Source organism: Polyodon spathula, chromosome 16, assembly GCF_017654505.1.
Source record: "Polyodon spathula isolate WHYD16114869_AA chromosome 16, ASM1765450v1, whole genome shotgun sequence".
NCBI classification, from domain to species: domain Eukaryota; kingdom Metazoa; phylum Chordata; class Actinopteri; order Acipenseriformes; family Polyodontidae; genus Polyodon; species Polyodon spathula.
In genome coordinates this window covers 14709496-14726572 of record NC_054549.1, presented here as the reverse complement: position 1 = coordinate 14726572, position 17077 = coordinate 14709496, and the positions used below count along the sequence as shown (strand labels likewise).

Sequence of the window (17077 nt, the reverse complement as noted above, 5' to 3'; positions counted from 1 at the left end):
AAAACCAGTTTGAAGGCATATTTTGTTCTTAAAAAGGTATTTTACAAAGAGGGGACTTTGCCGCAACGTCGTTTTTCAGGAGTTACTATCTTTGTGGGGACATTGTCTCAAATTTTATTGTCACATTGATAGTAATACCTGCCCACACACACACACACACACACAGACAGACAGACAGACACACACACACGTGCGCGCGCACACACACACACACACACACAGACAGACAGACAGACAGACACTCACACACACACACACACACACACACACACACACACACACACACAGACAGACAGACAGACACACACACACACACACACACACACACAGACAGACAGACACACAGACACACAGACACACAGACACACACACACACACACACACACACACACACACAATGCATAGTGGCCAATGAAAAAATAGATTATGAGACAAAGGTCTGTGCCGATTATCTAATTGCAGGCATCTGTTCTTTCTAGGAAAGTGTATTATGTTTCTCATATTGTTTTATTGATCTGAACAGTGTCAGATCTAAGCACTGACACGTATTAAATATGAAATATAGGAACAAACCTGGCATGTTACTTACTTTATAAAAACACAAACACTGCAAACCAAAGAGACTCATCCACCACAATGTTAGAGATGCCCCCTTCTTATAATGAATTCAACAATGGCAGCATTTCCAGCTGTCATCATTTGGATCAACTGAATAGATCCCACTGTCTCTTATAAATATAATCAAATATATTCACAGCAACTCCAGTTTTGAAACTATACATCAAAATATGGCAAGGCAGTATAGAGATATGCATTAGCCCAGACACTGATCTCAAATTTCAAGGTTTCAAAATCTATTTTGCTACCATGCCTGCTCAGCTATGTCCAGCCCTGACTGCTACTCCTTGCAACACTGTGACTGAGGGCCGGCAGGCCAAAGCGCGGACAGCAGGGTTCAGCTGACCTCTAGCAAGGAGTCACTCAAAGAGCAGTGGATCCATAAATACAGAGGGACAGGGACACCAGGGAACACGATGTCCCAGCACGCCTGCTACACAGACCAATGTAACCTTTACAGGCAGTATGTGTCAGTGGGGGTCTGGGATGGCATCTCGTACCTTGAGCCAGAGACTCACCCATGCAGTTTCATGAGGATTGTTTTCCCTTTAGGAGCAAAGTAGAGATTTAAGGGAAAGGGATGATTTCAATGTAGTGTTCCCTTTTCTATTATTATAATTTCACACTAGGGCAAGTTGTTGCAGAGATAGAGAGGGACATGGCCTTACCAAATAAGCTTCGATCAGCACTACTAGTTCTGTTGCAATTGTTGCTAAAGTTGCCTGCTAATGGTGCGTAACAGGGAGGCGACCTCACACGCCATTTATTTTCAGGAGGTAGGTAACTGAAGCGTGTTTGAAGGAGTTACAGCTAAAACTTCCTCTGGAGAATGTAAACAGACTGGACTGTCAACAAGGTCTCCAATGGAAGAATGCAATGACTGATATAATATTTTTGTGTTAATTAAGACTTGATTGCTGAACACTGCGCCAGCAAGTCTGTAACTACGGCCTGCTAAAAAATGAGCAGAAAGTAAGAGACACACAATGAAATAATTGGAAGGAACTGCCACAACTCCTTGTGAGTGAGTTGCTGTTAAAAGGTTTACATGGCCACTCAGCCTAATTATACCAGTGCTGTGTGATTATCAGTTGGCAGGGAAAGGTCAAACCAAGAAGCAGGAATGTGGCACGGAGTTGCAGACTTTCCATTGAGCAGAGTGTGAATCCAACAGGCTTCTATCCACCTGGGACACGGGTTCGAATCCGGCTCTGTACAGAGGAACGCAGTCACTGGAAACTATTCTGACTTACTGACTTTTAAAGATCACATGATGCTGCTTCCACCAACAGACAAATCTCTTAAACCCGCTGTGCAGCAGCTGCAACACAAAGAACGTCCTGAGAACAAATGACAGCTGTGCTCAGTGCAGAACAGTTTAAGACTCCCAGGAGCTATTTATAAAGTCTGCTCTGCTGGTAAAAGCAGTCAGGAATCATATCTGAAGTATGGTCTGTGCCCTTAGAGAAAAATTGAAAACTTTGTATATTGGTTACTATTATAGTAGCGGAATTGTATTTTCTTGTAAAGCTCTTAAATTATGGAATGCTCTGCCTTCTCCTGTCAGGGACTCTTACTGTTTTTAAGACTGTTTTATCTTAGTGTCCCAATTTTACTATCAAAACTGCATTTCCTTTTTGTCCTTTTTTTAATTCCAATTTTATAAAAAGACTTTTTAAATTGTTCTATTGTTACAAACTAGCCTTTTATCTTAGGTTTTCTACTTGTATAATTAAAATTACATTTTCTGACTCTTTATCTTTCGGCTTGATTATGTATTACTCTGTCTTTATTGATTGGTTAAATAGTTTTTTTGGTAAAGCACTCTGGGATCTCTGTGATAAAAGGCGGTATTGTACTTATATTGTTCTGTATTATTAGCAGTACAAAGTATTACCTGTAAAGGCAGCACAATAGGTATACTGCACAGTGGACCTGATACTGTACCAGTACTGTTATAGTTCACACTGGGTCCAACAGAACCAAGAAGAATAGTGAAAATACAAACCCTGGCCCTAACCCTTAGAGTTCAGGTCAAGGTTGCATATAGGCTAAGTTTAAAGTTAAGGTTAAGGTTAGCATCACTCTTATAGCTAGCTCTACTCATCTATGCCTATTTAGAATCAAAAGGGCTGTTTTTTTTATCTGTAAAATATTGACCAAAAAGCTTCAGCAAGTACCTTTATTATCAAAAGAGGCAACAGCCTTGCTAGGTCTGTCTCGGTGTGTCGTTATGGGCTGTATCTCCAGTTCAAGTGTGATGTTAGACAGGCACTGATCACAGCCCAGAGCAATGTGAGTGAGCATGTGGAGTACGATTGTTATCACAGCATGTCTCTGAGTCATTTCAGCTGGGAGGCTACATTCCGTCACCCACTCTCTGTATACAGAACGATCTGGCTCTCTGCTGTAGGAACTGACTTTAATCACATTCTGAGGAATGTAGAACCACTGTAAAGAGATGGAAGGCTCTGACACATTATATAGCAGTGCAGGTTTATATACATCGCTGTATTGTGTGTTATCAGACATAGTCTTTAAATGAACCCTTTTTTGTTTTTTAAAGGAGAAAAAAACATTTAATGTTATAGAATAAAATGCACAACATCTTGAGAGTGTTTAAGAAAACCAATGCTAGGTGTTTGGTGTGTAGTTTTGTAAAAACCTCTATAAAAAATCAGGAGTTAATTAAAGACTGGATTCAACGCTTTGAAAACAGGGCCCATAGTGTACACTTTAGGCCTGAAAATCTATTACAATCCTTTCACATATCCCACATGAAAAGTAGCCTGTCAGTGTTCGTTTACCCAGTCTAATAATTAGGAATCCCAATAAAAGAGAATGGCAGGTATATAATTAGAAAACCACAATGACCCACAATGACATTGAATATTCTTTTTTGGTGTGTGTTTGTATGCTAACTGGGAAACTAACAATATATTGTGTGGCTTATAGGAAGCTGTGTCTCTTTGTCTGGCTACCAGTGACTATAATGTAAAGAAACTGTCTGTAATATTGGTATCTTTGCTGATGCAGCACCTTTGCTGTAGGTTAATTCCACAGGAGACCTGCGCTCCACTTAGACTGGAATGCGAATTCCTATCCACAGCGGACTGCCAAGACTTTCTCTGATTTTAAAACTGCACTGTATATATATATATATATATATATATATATATATATATATATATATATATATATATATATAAAAAAAAAAAATCAAAGCATCTGTGAATGCAGTATGTAGCAAACCAGAAGTACTTGGTGAGATCAACTGTTTTTTAAACCAAAACCTTTTTTTTAAAAGATTATGCTAGGAGTTTATCCTATTCTATGGTCTACCGTTTAGATTTAACAAGACAAGATTACTTAACATGTTATTACCCTGTCAGCAACTCTTAAAATAAATCATGACCCAAGATTCTAGAATGAACTCCCTGAAAACTCCCAGCAGTGGAGTAATACATAATAATAAAGTGTGACTGTGATGCAGGCAGTGACATCACCCCTGCTCTGTCTGGGAGACAGTTCTTCTTCCCTAACATGGCAGCACTGCCTCTTTCTCAGATGGTGCTGGTACAGTCTATTTCTTGTGATTAAGTGTCGATTCTTCATTTCAGCAGAGATTTAAGACCCTGTCAGATCCAGTCCAGCTGGAGGACGATCGGAATTAGTGTTTGAAACCGCACTCCCTAAATCACTCTCTCTTACTCTCCCTCATACTTGTTCCTACTCTCTGATCCCCCCCCTCTCTCTCACACAGAGTAGGGTTACTCCAAGTTCACCTGGACAGGTTTTAAAACTCACATCCCACTGCATTCGAGTATCTTTCCCCTTTAGAGACTGCAAGTACCAGAGTGGGATTGCGATGTCATTAAAAAACGGTCACAGTAAACCTGTGCCTTATAAGCTGTGTTTCCATCTGCAACTGGTACTGAGGTCAGACTGGTTCTAGTCCAGATCAAATCCACTTCAATAAGTGCTTAGTTAGGATTGCGAGAGGGCAGAACTCACCTTCTCCAGCGCACTGATGGTATAAGTTATCTATTTAGCATTCAATGCGAATAGAGTTACCATATGACTCCATGTTCGCTGGGACAAGGACAGTTCAGGTTTTTCAACTCACACCCCAATGCATTCTGGTATGTGTTACCTGTCTCAGGTACCTTTCAGGACAGGACTACACTTACCAGAATGCATTGGGGTGTGAGTTCAAAAGACTGAGCTGACCCAAAACCGACCTGGTGGACATGGAGTCACATGATAACCCTAAATGCAAAGGCCACAAGATGTGAGTTTTACTCCCACTCAGTAAAAAAAAAAACATGCAGGCTGTGAATATATTATACTGTCAGGGACGTATAAGGGTTGGAGAATTAATTTATAAATAGCAATTGAGGGGGTCTCCAGAAAACCTGGATTAGGTTTTGATCTGTATTTGGTTGTTAAACTGAAACAGGTATAGGTTATCTAAAGAAGGTTTACAGGTGAGCTTTGAGTTTTGTATCCGGTTGCTGATTGGCTGGTAGATGGAACTGGCTGCAGCTGCCCCAGTTTGAAACTGGAACGAGATGGGATTGAGTTTGCATACTGCTTTCATGCTTGCAGGTGTAGTTTAAGTCACTGTACTCTGTGGGGAGGAGACCAGTTTGGTAGAGAAGCTGTTGTCCACATCTGTAAGGAGTTGGCTGTTTTTTTCTTGTTGGAGGAGTGCAATAGTTTGCCTCAGTGTCACACACAGACTCTAATTAACAGTAGCATTATGATGTGATGCATCACAAAGAGGATTCATATTGCTGTATGAAATTACACTCGTCTTTACTGGTCTACTGATTGGAAACTGCTTTTCTTTGTTTTCACAATGGAAGGTACATCAAATCGATTCTAATTTGATTAAATGTATTTAAAAACAAAAAAGTGCTTTTTAATAGTTTGAAACAGTTGTATATGTATTAACTAACCATAAGAAAAACAATCTGCATTTGTTTACATGTTTACCTGTGTATTTACAGTTAATAAACCAGAAATGTCCTATTAAGATAAAGTGTGGTTCAGGTAATAAATCCATATTCTAGCAAACTTACTATAAAAACTTATGATTGACACCCAAGTTAAAGTAATCTGTTAATGGCTTCCTTTATGTTTTTGTTTTGGTAAATTAACATAATCTTAAAAGAAGGAACAGCTGGTATATATTTTGTTGAGTGCTATATGACTTTGTCCCACTAGATGGCTCTGTAATTGAAGGCAAAGGCTGGCAACCTTTCAGCATTATAAATTATAACAGGCGGTAGTTTAGCCCAATTTATTTCAGCTATTGGCGATAATAATTCATGCGATAAATGATGCAGATGTAAAGCAATATTTTTTGTGATTCCATTATCGTTCCAACCTGACTGATCTATTTGATTACAACACACTGAAGGAAGAATTCCGCCTTGCTGCACTTGGAATAATTAGTGTTTTTTATCCTTTGCAGCTGGGTCCTGTTCTAAAAGCGTCTTGCAATCAGGCTCACAGTGTGACTAACACAAGCACCATCGGTGTGAGGATTGCACACACAGCTGTGAGGATGACATCTTCTGTTTTTAACAGAGTCAATTGAAATGCAAGAAGCAATCGTTTAACAAAACACATTTTGGATCGCTTGCTATGTTTCTAAGTAGGAGATCCATCATCAATTACCTTGTATGATATTGAAGAGGAACGAAAAAGTACTCAACCTTTTTTCTTCTGTAAAATTCACCTACCTACCCCACCATGCACACACTGTATTTCTCATTGTAAAAGCAGTGTATCCAATGCAAAGTAAGAAACAAAGGTGCCTTAAAGTATCAGAATTAAGCAGCCCCTGTACATTTCAGTCAATAGGGGGCACTGTGGTACTGCTTCAAGTAGCGGGTACAAAGCAGATAGAGTTTAATATAGATAGTTTCAATTATGGGGGATGGGATAAACTCACTGAAAAATCTCTATAAAAGGGAGTTGACATATAATATCGTACATTGTATTTTACTGCAGATTTGTGCTCTAAATCGGAGTGAGAAACAACAGCACAAGCGTGTGAAAACTAAAATAACCAAACGTGTGACAGGTCACCTTGCTGTGTGTACTCTAAACAGCTTCTGTTCCTCCTTCCTGCAGAGCACTGGGTTGCCATGGGAACAAGTGGGCCTGCTCAGGACTTTCCTTCAAAATCTGTGAATTCATTAGGAAGTGGTGCCACAGGGGGAGGCAAACATGGCTAATTATTTACATAAAGTGAGAAGCAGGATTGTTTTGGTACAGAGCCAGCCTAAAAAAAGAATTTAAAACACCACTCAACCAACACCAAAAAGTACTAGCCATAACTAAACGTCTGGACCTATCTGAGCACTATTTCCATTCCCAGGCACAGCAGCTAGAAAACAAAACAGTGGTAGATTTAATGATCCATAACGTACAAAATCTGAGTAAAAGAAGCTGGGATTGTGTTTCAGTGTTGTGTGTAGATGATTTTGTGTTTACGGAAAAACACGGAGGGTGCGACCATAATGACAATCTAAAAAAAAAATAAAAAAAAATAAAAAAAGATGTTGTTCTTACAGTTAGTTAAGGCATTTACTCCTAACATTTGATTCAGAGGTTTACTTCTTTAGAGAGTTTGTTTTTCTTGTGCAAAATCGACGTTTCCTTCTGAGGTAGTGTGCACATACACAAATACACTGAAAGAACAGCAGGAAGTTCTTTATTAATTGACTATAAACTTCCCGTTGCTTTCTTCCAAACACATTAGAAAGGTAAGAAGGCAGTTCAAGCTGGCTTTTCAAGGACAGCCCAGGGGGACTGGATTAGGCAGTAGTCTTTGGAGGTGAAGCAGTCAGAGTGAGTATGAAAACAGTCCTGACCAACTTCACAAGGACAGATTGGATCTGGTGGTCAGCTTTAAAGATCGGGCAGCTTTGAGGTCCTGTCCTCCCCGCTTGGACAAGGTGGACTGAGGGACATCAGTCGGGACACAATCAGGTCAAAAGTGGTTTTCATTCTTCTGACCTTGATTTGAGATATAGTTTTGTCAGTACCATAGATTATAGCTCTATATAATAGCCATAATACAACCTTATATTATGCTATCTGCTATTGAATTAACAATGATTAGGGCTAGGGGATCATTTCAAAGTGTAGCAAAGCATAGTGAAAGCATGGTAAAGCATAGACAAGTATTGTAAAGAATAGTAAGGTGTGGTAAAGCATATTAAAACAGGGTAAACTATGGTACAAGCACAGTATAACCTTGGGAAAACTAAAAAAATACCATGAAAAAATGCAATGGTAAAGGGTTATAAAGGGGTGTGATTTAAAGTGGCCTAGTTAGCACGGATTGTGTCTTGTATAGCCATTTTTTATTTATACAACTTTATACGGGCTGGGCTTACAAACCCATTTTGTAGATACGTCATCTTTAATCGCGGCAGCTTTTCAGGTCGGTTTAAAATGCAATAACATTCAGGACATCTCCACTATTTTCTCTTCATCACTGGAGCAATGTAGCTATCCCTATCCTTCTCCTTCTTGATTCGTCTCTCAATTCCTGTAGCGCGCAGGATCCTTTCCGGTTCCCAGTGTTCCCGGTTTCTGCTTCAGAAGATGAAGGCTGCGATCATGACCAGGGAGGGGGTTGAGAACGATTCCGAAACAGAACAGGTTCTCCTGCTGGAGAAGAACCTCTGGAAGCCCTGGCCGCGCACTCGCACCAAGGTCAAAGGTCAGCAACGCACATTTCAGTTCCGATTCTCTAACCTCTCTGCAATTGTTTGTGCTTTCTTGAGTGTTAGACAGTTTACAGCCACTATCTCATTTTAAACTGCTTTCATTAATGGATGTGATGTTGGATTCAATGGATGAGCGATGTAGGTGGGACGGTTGGCCCTGGAATGTGTAAAATGCTTGCAGTTGCATGACTACCTTGCTGGATGTTTTATTAAGAGAGCGCCCCTGTTCCTGGTTGCTCTGCAGGCTGCCTGGGCTACGTGAAGCGGGTCCTGTTTGTAGTTGGGGACGACTGGATCTTCCTCTTCGCTTTAGGGGTGATCATGGCACTCATCAGCTTCACAATCGACTTCACGGTCAACAAGATGCTCATTGGTGAGTGGAGTCCGGGTCAGGGAATACACTTTCGACTGGACGCCTGACAGATTTTTGTGCCAGACGCATGTCAGAATACAACAGTGTCATCTATAACCTTAAAACCCTCAATCACAATTCTAAAATAAAACTAAAAGATAGTAAGTCAAACGTTTTAGCTAGTACCCTCATCAGAGCTGCTTAAAGACTACCTTACAGACAATCGAATGGGAACTATGCCTCTTTGCAGCTAAGCTTATAGGTTCAGGTAGGAAACTCAAGCAATAGATTATTTATTAAAACATAGACTAGACAACACTACTTCATTGTACATATTTTACACTACATTATCAAATTTCAAGGTACCCCTGCCCATAAATTAGCTTGCAGATAAGTGGAGAGGCTGACTGTAGGAAAGCCCTGGGCAGGGGGCAGGATAGCTGCCCTTCCCAGTTTTAAGAAGCCAAAAAGCAGATGGATGCTGGGGAGGAGGAGGCAAACTCTGGCTCACAGCAGGGACGTAATGGATTGAGGTAAATCCTTTCCTTGCCGCTCATTCGACTTATTGTTTATCGGAAAACAAATCAAATTCTAGCTATTGATAATTTGATTGGGTATTGGAGGCTCCTAAAATAGGCTTGATGTGACTGTGATTTGATCTAAGGTTAAAGTGAGTTCCCTGTCTGCCTGAACCACTGCTTTGCTTAATTAAGGCCCCTTCCAGCTAACAAACCTCTTTCCTCAGCCCACTGGTGGCTCTTCCAGGAGCTTGGAGACAACATGCTGCTTAAATTCCTGTCCTGGTCGGTCTATCCTATTGCCCTGACTGCCTTCTCCACCGGCTTTGCACAGAGTGTGTGCCCAGAGTCTGCAGGTAGGTACCAGAAGTAGGGAGAGGGGTGATACCCTAACCCTAGCAACTTGCCAAGTCAAGTGAAAGTGGCCTGAATTAAATCAGAGCTATGGCCACAATTGCCAGTATACTGTATGCAGCAACACCATTAAACTGAATGGATTCAGGCCAATCTCTATGTATTTTGTTCCAGGCTCAGGAGTCCCAGAGGTGAAGACCATCCTGACAGGGGTGGTGCTGGAGGAGTATTTGACCATTAAGAACTTTGGGGTCAAGGTGGTGGGGATGACCTGCACCCTGGCTGCAGGGAGCCCCATCTTCCTGGGCAAAGTGGTGAGCCATTGCTATACAACCACTATGCCTTTTTTAGGGGTGCTAACCAATGCTTTGAAATCCATTATCCATCAAAACCTGTTGCCAAGACACCAGCATGCAGCTGTTTATCTATAGTGCTGTATTTAAAATATTTTCATATCCTGAATTACCCTAAAAAAAAATAATAAAAAAGGTCAAGTACAATAAAAAGGGGATTGGTAATTATATTTATAAAACCAATGCGAGGTACGATAAATTATTTTAAATGATCGGTTAGCATTCCTTTTAAGATTCATTAAGATTTGAATATTCTCGGTTCTGTTTCTCGCCTCCCCCATCTCTTTCTTCCCAGGGTCCATTCGTCCATCTGTCCTGCATGATCGCGGCCTACCTGGGTAGAATGCGAGCATCTGCGACCAACGAGTATGAGGTAGGAAGCTGGGCAGTCCAATGCAGTTTGAGTAACAAGGGAAAACTTACTGGAACTTCGATCGCTCATTTGCTCTCTTTTTGTTGAAGTGCGTTAAATATCCAACTCGCTGTGCTTCGGTTGTGGTCGTTAAAGCAAATTCTGTTCAGTCAAAAGACAGCGTAACCTGGCAATGCATATAGATTCACTCCCTGGCCAAAAGGTCTGACTCCCTTGCAATGTTACTTTTTCCCCCAGAATAAAAATAAGCAGTATGAGATGCTGGTAGCAGGTGCAGCTGTCGCGGTGTCTAGCTGCTTTGGAGCTCCAGTAAGTGGTAAGTAATGGAGCAGTGGTTCTGTGCTATACTCCTTGGTTGTCTTCTAACTTTGTCACAGATGTATTGGGATGTGAGGTTAAAACAATGTCTTGGTGAAGTCTCACCTCGTGTAGAGTGCAGGCTGAGTCATAAAGCCGGGGTAGCGCAGGTTCGTATCCTGGCTGTGCAAAGTCGTCAGTCTTCACTGGGGTTTCTGGAGGGAGGACCACATTGTCCTTAGCACTGTCTTTAGGGAGGCAAAAGAACCTCATCACTCTACAGCACACCCTACTGGCCAGGTGCCTAGTGAGCTCCGGCAGACACCTGCAGGGCCGGCCTTTGTCTTCCAGAGGCTGGTAACTCACTGACGTCCACTCTCGAGTTCCTGGGTGTAAAAGAGGAAGCTGGCTTGGTCGTGGGATCGGAGGACGCTCACTGAACCTTCGGTTCCCCTGAGCTTTGTGGGGAATTGCTGCATTGAGGGAAAAAATTATTGGACATTCTAAATTGGGGAGAAATAAATGTCTCAGTAACCCTTAACTCCTCACCTGTGTTACAGGGGTTTTGTTCAGTGTGGAGGTGGTGTCATCCCACTTTGCTGTCAGGCATTACTGGAGGGGATTCTTTGCAGCTACCTGCGGGGCCTGCATGTTCCGACTCCTTGCAGTCTTTAACAGCGAGCAAGGTACCAAGAGCGTGTGTGTGTGTTAGTGCGTGTGTGAGTGTGTGGTTACATGCTCGTACGTGTGTGTGTGTGTGTGCCTGCCTGCCTGCGTTCGTGAGTGTGTAGTTGCATGTGTGTGCGTCATCCATAACTTTCAAACTCACTCAGAGTTCTCTCCAGGTAGACAGACATTTCAGCTAGTGCCTCCTTTAGGATGTGTGTGTGTATGCATGAAAAATGGTAATTGAACTGTCGAAACTGATCGTCGTCTGTGTTTCCACATAGTGACTATCCTCGCTCCCTTTAAGACCAGCTTCGATATTGACTTCCCCTTCGATCTCCCCGAGATGATCTTTTTCATAATTCTTGGGTAAGGATTCTTCAAACCTCCCTGCACAAAGATAGATAGATAGTTTGTACTATAAAGAACAAATGAGCTATGTGTGTAGGTGGTGGGAGCAAGTAAAAACTACAGTAGGAACCAATGCAATCATATTTCTCTAGATATATAGACTCACCCTATATGTGCAAGACATATACACTGTGTAGCCATTGGAGGCAATGCTTTGGTCTAATGCTTTGCTAGCCAGGGTATTCTTCATGGTAATACATTGGTATTATAATGTTATTCCAATGGGATGAAAGGGGACTGAAAGAATCAGTAGGCCTGTTAACTCTGTATGCTGTTTCCCTACAGGGCGGTCTGTGGGGTGATGAGCTGTGCCTACCTCTTCTGCCAGCGCTGGCTGCTCGGGTACACTCGACGCAATTCAATCATTGTCAAGCTGATGGCTACAGAGTGAGTGCTTTTCCTTGAAACCTGCTTATGTAAAGACTTTTTTTTTTAATGATATCTTGACCTTCTTCCGCTAAGGGGAGGGTACAGTCGTCCTGCAGAGTAGGGGAGAGGTGCGGTCACTCGGTGTGTTTGCCTAACTGTGTTATTTGAACCTGCAGGAAGGCTGTGTACTCTGGACTGGTGGCCCTGTTGCTCTCCTCCATCACCTTCCCTTATGGTCTGGGACAGTTCATGGCGTCCAGGGTAAGTTGCTAACACACCTCCACGCTGCTTGTCTTTTCCTTCTATAGCTTACATTCTCTTCCAAACAACTTCATCATTTTGTAAACCATTCCCTGTAAGGTATAAGGGTCTCATGCCTGTTGTGTTTTTGTCATAATTTTCTCTTAACGTCAACCAAATAGGGAATCACTAGAACTGTTATGGAAAATAATTGTACTAATAAGGCTTGTTTTGAGGGAAAACTGTATGTCAGAAGAAGATATTAATTGAAGTAAACGTTATTTACCCATCTCTACCCATCTGCATCTCTCTCTCCTTCTCTGTTTCTCCTACTCCCCTCATTTTCTTCACCATTCTCTCCCTTAGCTCACCATGAAAGAACTCCTCTACTCCTTATTTGACAATAACACCTGGATCGTCCTGTCCCAGAATGCCTCACTCTCACGGCCCCATGTCGTGGACCCCCAAAACCTGTGGCTAGAGTGGTGGGACCCCACGTTCACTTTCTATGGAACCATTACGTTCTTCTTGGTCATGAAGGTATGGAAGGAATAGCCCCGCATACAGCACCATACTTTTATTGATCTGGTCTCTTTCCCTGGATCCGGGACTCATTGAGGACTCATTCGCTTTTCCTTTTCCCCTAGTTCTGGATGCTTGTTCTGGCCACCACAATGCCAATGCCCGCCGGCTACTTCATGCCAGTCTTTCTTTATGGTGAGTGATCACAGTAGAAGGAAGACGACCATGAGGTATGGGGTGTTTCCAACACAACTGACAGTCTCTGCCTGGCCTAGGACTGAATGGATGTGCTTGCTGAGTACGTGATACTATCGACGTGTTGATTGGTTGCGGGTTTCTTACAGGAGCAGCAATTGGTCGATTGTTCGGGGAGGTGGTAGCCTACTTTTTTCCGAATGGAATCTGGACTGATGGCGTCCTTAACTTTATAATTCCTGGAGGATATGCTGTGGCAGGTAAGGGCTGATCATGTCAGAAACATGCAGCATGTGCTGAAAGTAATAAGCTGTAGGATACACAGTGTGGGGCATGTGTTCAGCTCAGGGTGAGCTAGTGCTTTGTTTTCTTAGTCACTGTAGCATTTCATTGCTCCTCATCAGTCTCGGGTAATACTTCCTTACCTTCAGCTCTGTATCCGTATCTTCACCCCACCTCTCACTGCCCTCTCTCCCTATCCCAGGTGCGGCTGCCTTCTCGGGTGCTGTGACCCACACTCTGTCCACGGCTCTGCTAGCTTTGGAGATGACTGGTCAACTCTCTCACATCCTGCCTGTGCTGCTGTCTGTACTGGTGTCTAACGCCATCGCCCAGCACTATCAGCCCTCCTTTTACGATGGGACCATCATAGTCAAGAAGCTTCCCTACATACCCCGCTTCTGGGGCTCCCAAAAAGGGTAATAACGAATAATCATCACCCCCCAGCAGTCTGCCCCTGGGTGTGATGAATGGGCTCTGTTATAGCTTGCCTGTAGAAATACCAAAACAAATGTAACAACTTCAATGACAAACCTTTCAGCTTTTAGAATGCCTTTGACATTAAAGCGAGTTTTTGCTCCTGTACAATTATAAGCATGTTCCTTCCTTTCCATACTGCTGCAGATCCTGCATGGTGACCACTGATCAGTATATGAACCGTAACCTGGCCCCGGTGGTAAAGAGCTGGGGGTTCAGGGATATCCTCAATGCACTGACCTCCAACGCAGACACTGAGTTTCCAGTAGTGGAGAGTGAAGGTAATGCAATTCCTTGTGTAGTCTCTTATAATACAGCTGCCTGTAGTGCACCGGGATGGCTCTTGAATGATGCATACATGTCATTTACACCGCAGTCAGTGTGAATATATGCTCCTCCTATCTCATATAAGTTTTGCCTTTTAAGAAAATACTGTACACTTAATTTTTTTTAAATAAATGTCCTACATTGTGTGATATATATACAGTACATTGGGCAGTTAACTTCCGTTAGTTCATAGTAATTGCTTTTGTATTCTCAGTGCTACTTAAACTCCTGCAGTGATGGGACCCATTAATCCCTAGCCTTTCCCCCAGCTCTTCCTTTAAAAAGCAAGGTGGGATAAATCATAGTGAAATCATGGTTAAGCATAGGTAAGCACTGTAAAGCCCAGAGAGGTATGGTAAAGCATAATAAAAAACCTAGCAAACCATGGGAAACCCTTTGAGAGTAGCTGCTATTTACTTCATGCTAATATTGCACTCGGCTTTAGCCAAGATAAAATGAGATAATAGTGATGGGGACCAACTAAGACGTAGCTTCATTGAACTATATGAGCCTTCAGTGCATTTTCTCCACCAGGTAGAAACACATGGTAGAGCCATGGGAAAAGCATAGGAAAACTGTAATTTAATTAGCATGCAATATTACCATGGTAACCCTCCAGCCTCAGTGCTTGTTCCCTCTGTTCCAGGGTCCATGGTGCTCCTGGGCTCTGTAGCCCGGTCTGAATTACTCTACTTCCTGCAGAGCTACACAGGGCAGGACACTGTCGTGGAGGGGACCCCCAGCTCGGTAGGAGAGCTCCGTAGTTCTTTGTGGAGGGGGGGTGGGCTAAATCTCTGCTAACCAAGTGTCTTTATTAGCACTACCAGCATCATCACTGGTCCTGTCTCTCTCCTACGGAAAAGCTTTGAATTTAACGCCATTGTTATTTTTCTCCGTAGGGATTGGAGAAGAACGTGGGGGAAGTGTGTTCCATCCAGCCCATCACTTTTCAGCTTTCAGCACAGACCTCCCTCTATCAGGTATTGTACACTGCCTGTCTGATCACACCTCCGCTGCACAGACTACAGGGCAAGAAGCTGGTACCCTGATTCTGCAGATCATTGTCGTACATTGTAAATGCACTTCATTAGGGTTTTTTCTCTATGAAATTATGAAGCATCATGTCTTGCTATTGTCTGGACTGTCCTCAGACAGTTGCTGTTGGTTGCATGGTCTCAGTGGGCTCAGGTGCCTGCTCTTTAAGTTCACTATGCTTTAATTCTGCAGTCTTAGGGTAACTGTGTGTCTTCAGCTTCTCCAGCTTGCTTTCTGTCTGATTACTTTGCCTTGGATTGAAAAAGCACGGTTAGAACTGTTTTTGGAATGCTGTTTTGAAAATTGCCAAATATTCTATTCCAGTGCTTTGTTTTGCAATAATTTTCACTGATTTTCTTTGTACAGTATACATGCAGTACCATAACCTTGGTGTTTTAGACACATTGATGCACCTGACATTGTTATAATGCCCATAAATAAACAAACCCTAACCCTAGCATTAATAAAGCAACTACAATCTAGTATAACCACATGAGACACGATATTTTCACCAATTGGATTGCAAACCACAATGTCTCTGTGCAGAACAGTTTTGCTGTGGAAGGTTTTAATGTCCCCAGGGCACAGTGAGTCCCTCCCAGTAGCGTGGTTCCCCCAGGTCAGCCCCTTCTGACCAGCCCTCTCCCCTCAGGCACATGAACTGTTCGAGCTCCTGAACACGCAGCTCATGTTCGTCACCGATGGAGGGAAGCTGGTGGGGTTCGTCACCCGAACGGAGGTGAGTCTTTACATTAACGTATTGTTTGCAAAGCCGGCTCGGTGTATTGGTTCCCCTGAATATTTGTTCCCACCAGTGAACATTTGTTCCCCCCTTACATGTATGTTGTTATTTATCCTAGCTGTGTAAATTAAGCATGTGCAATTCTAGTAAATATGGGCAGTGTTTGCAGGCTGTTATGTATTACTGCAGGTGAGACTGGACCTGTCAGATGGGACTGGATGGAAATTTAGGGTTAGGCTGAGGGTTAGAGAAAGGGGTCTTAAAATTAAGGTTTTTGTTGAAAATCCATGAATATAGACTTATATGCAAAGAAAGGTGATTTTGTTGCCAAAAAATATGGGGGTAAATATTCCCCAATATTGGTTCTTAGGTGGAACGAATATTAGTTCCTAGGGGAAGAAATATCCAGGTGGGGTCATATATTCTCTGACACTGGGAGGGAATACTGTACTGCATGTCATGTACAAAAACATCCTTGTAACAAAGTTCAGCTGTATAAAGATATCTAAAAAAAGGGTCAAGTTGCAACAACTTTAACTGAGGTACAATAACGGGGCTAACTTTGTTTCCTGTTTCATTCATAAACCCATACTTGATATCTCTTAATAACTCGCTGACATTAAAAACAGTTAGTTGAATTGGCCCTGGTTGCTGGGAAACTCTTCCTTAATTGGGATTTCTTTTGTGTTCTTGCAGCTGAGGAAGGCGATTGAAGACCTGGCCTTGGGAAAAACCGCTGCATAGATATGACAGGCAGGCAGGCAGGCATGTAGGCAGGCAGGCAGACAGACAGACACACAGACAGGCAGGCAGGCAGGTAGGCAGACAGACAGACAGACAGACAGATAGACACTCAGCAAAGGAGTCAACTAAACAGTTATACAGTTCAGTTCAGACAGCATGTCACATGTATATTACTAGTAGAGTTGAAACTAAATCTACAGCATTGCTTCCAACTCTATATTAAGATCTCTAGATACAAGATTGTATTGAAATCAGTTTGAGAAGGGGTATTCATTAGTTAGACTTTGTTTATTGGAATTAATAATTACTTAGCAGAAACTAATAAGAATCTATTTTTTCTACCCTGTATATTCCATTCCTAATGGCTTACTCTTTTTTAAATGCTACACACCTAATAATAAATCTCCTTTTAAAATCTTTCTGTATTTCTTTATTTAAATATCACTGTGAGGTA

General features: G+C 42.3%; 1 protein-coding gene across 2 annotated transcripts; it reads left to right on the top strand.

The window, feature by feature from the left end:
* Window positions 1–7338: 7338 nt before the first annotated feature.
* Window positions 7339–16980, top strand: LOC121328383 (chloride channel protein ClC-Kb-like). 2 transcript variants are annotated; one of them, XM_041273016.1, is made up of 20 exons: window positions 7339–7623; window positions 8202–8362; window positions 8614–8742; window positions 9467–9595; window positions 9768–9907; window positions 10242–10319; window positions 10557–10635; window positions 11177–11302; window positions 11567–11651; window positions 11979–12080; window positions 12239–12323; window positions 12669–12842; window positions 12950–13019; window positions 13169–13279; window positions 13504–13717; window positions 13923–14056; window positions 14749–14849; window positions 15002–15082; window positions 15790–15876; window positions 16576–16980. In XM_041273016.1, exons 2-20 carry the CDS (start codon window positions 8245–8247, stop codon window positions 16621–16623), a joined length of 2091 nt encoding a protein of 696 aa, XP_041128950.1. In that variant the 5' UTR covers window positions 7339–7623; window positions 8202–8244; the 3' UTR covers window positions 16624–16980. The 2 variants fall into 2 exon arrangements, with proteins under 2 accessions (XP_041128950.1, XP_041128949.1); XM_041273015.1 differs by having other exon boundaries at window positions 8195–8362.
* The last annotated feature ends 97 nt before the right edge of the window (window positions 16981–17077 follow it).

Excerpts from the sequence above, each read along its gene's own strand:
- LOC121328383 (XM_041273016.1), top strand. The coding sequence starts at position 8,245 with ATGAAGGCTGCGATCATGACCAGGGAGGGGGTTGAGAACGATTCCGAA. Across the intron at positions 8,743-9,466 it reads GGTCAACAAGATGCTCATTG|CCCACTGGTGGCTCTTCCAG; the intron begins GTGAGTGGAGTC and ends CTCTTTCCTCAG. Across the intron at positions 11,652-11,978 it reads ATCTTTTTCATAATTCTTGG|GGCGGTCTGTGGGGTGATGA; the intron begins GTAAGGATTCTT and ends GTTTCCCTACAG.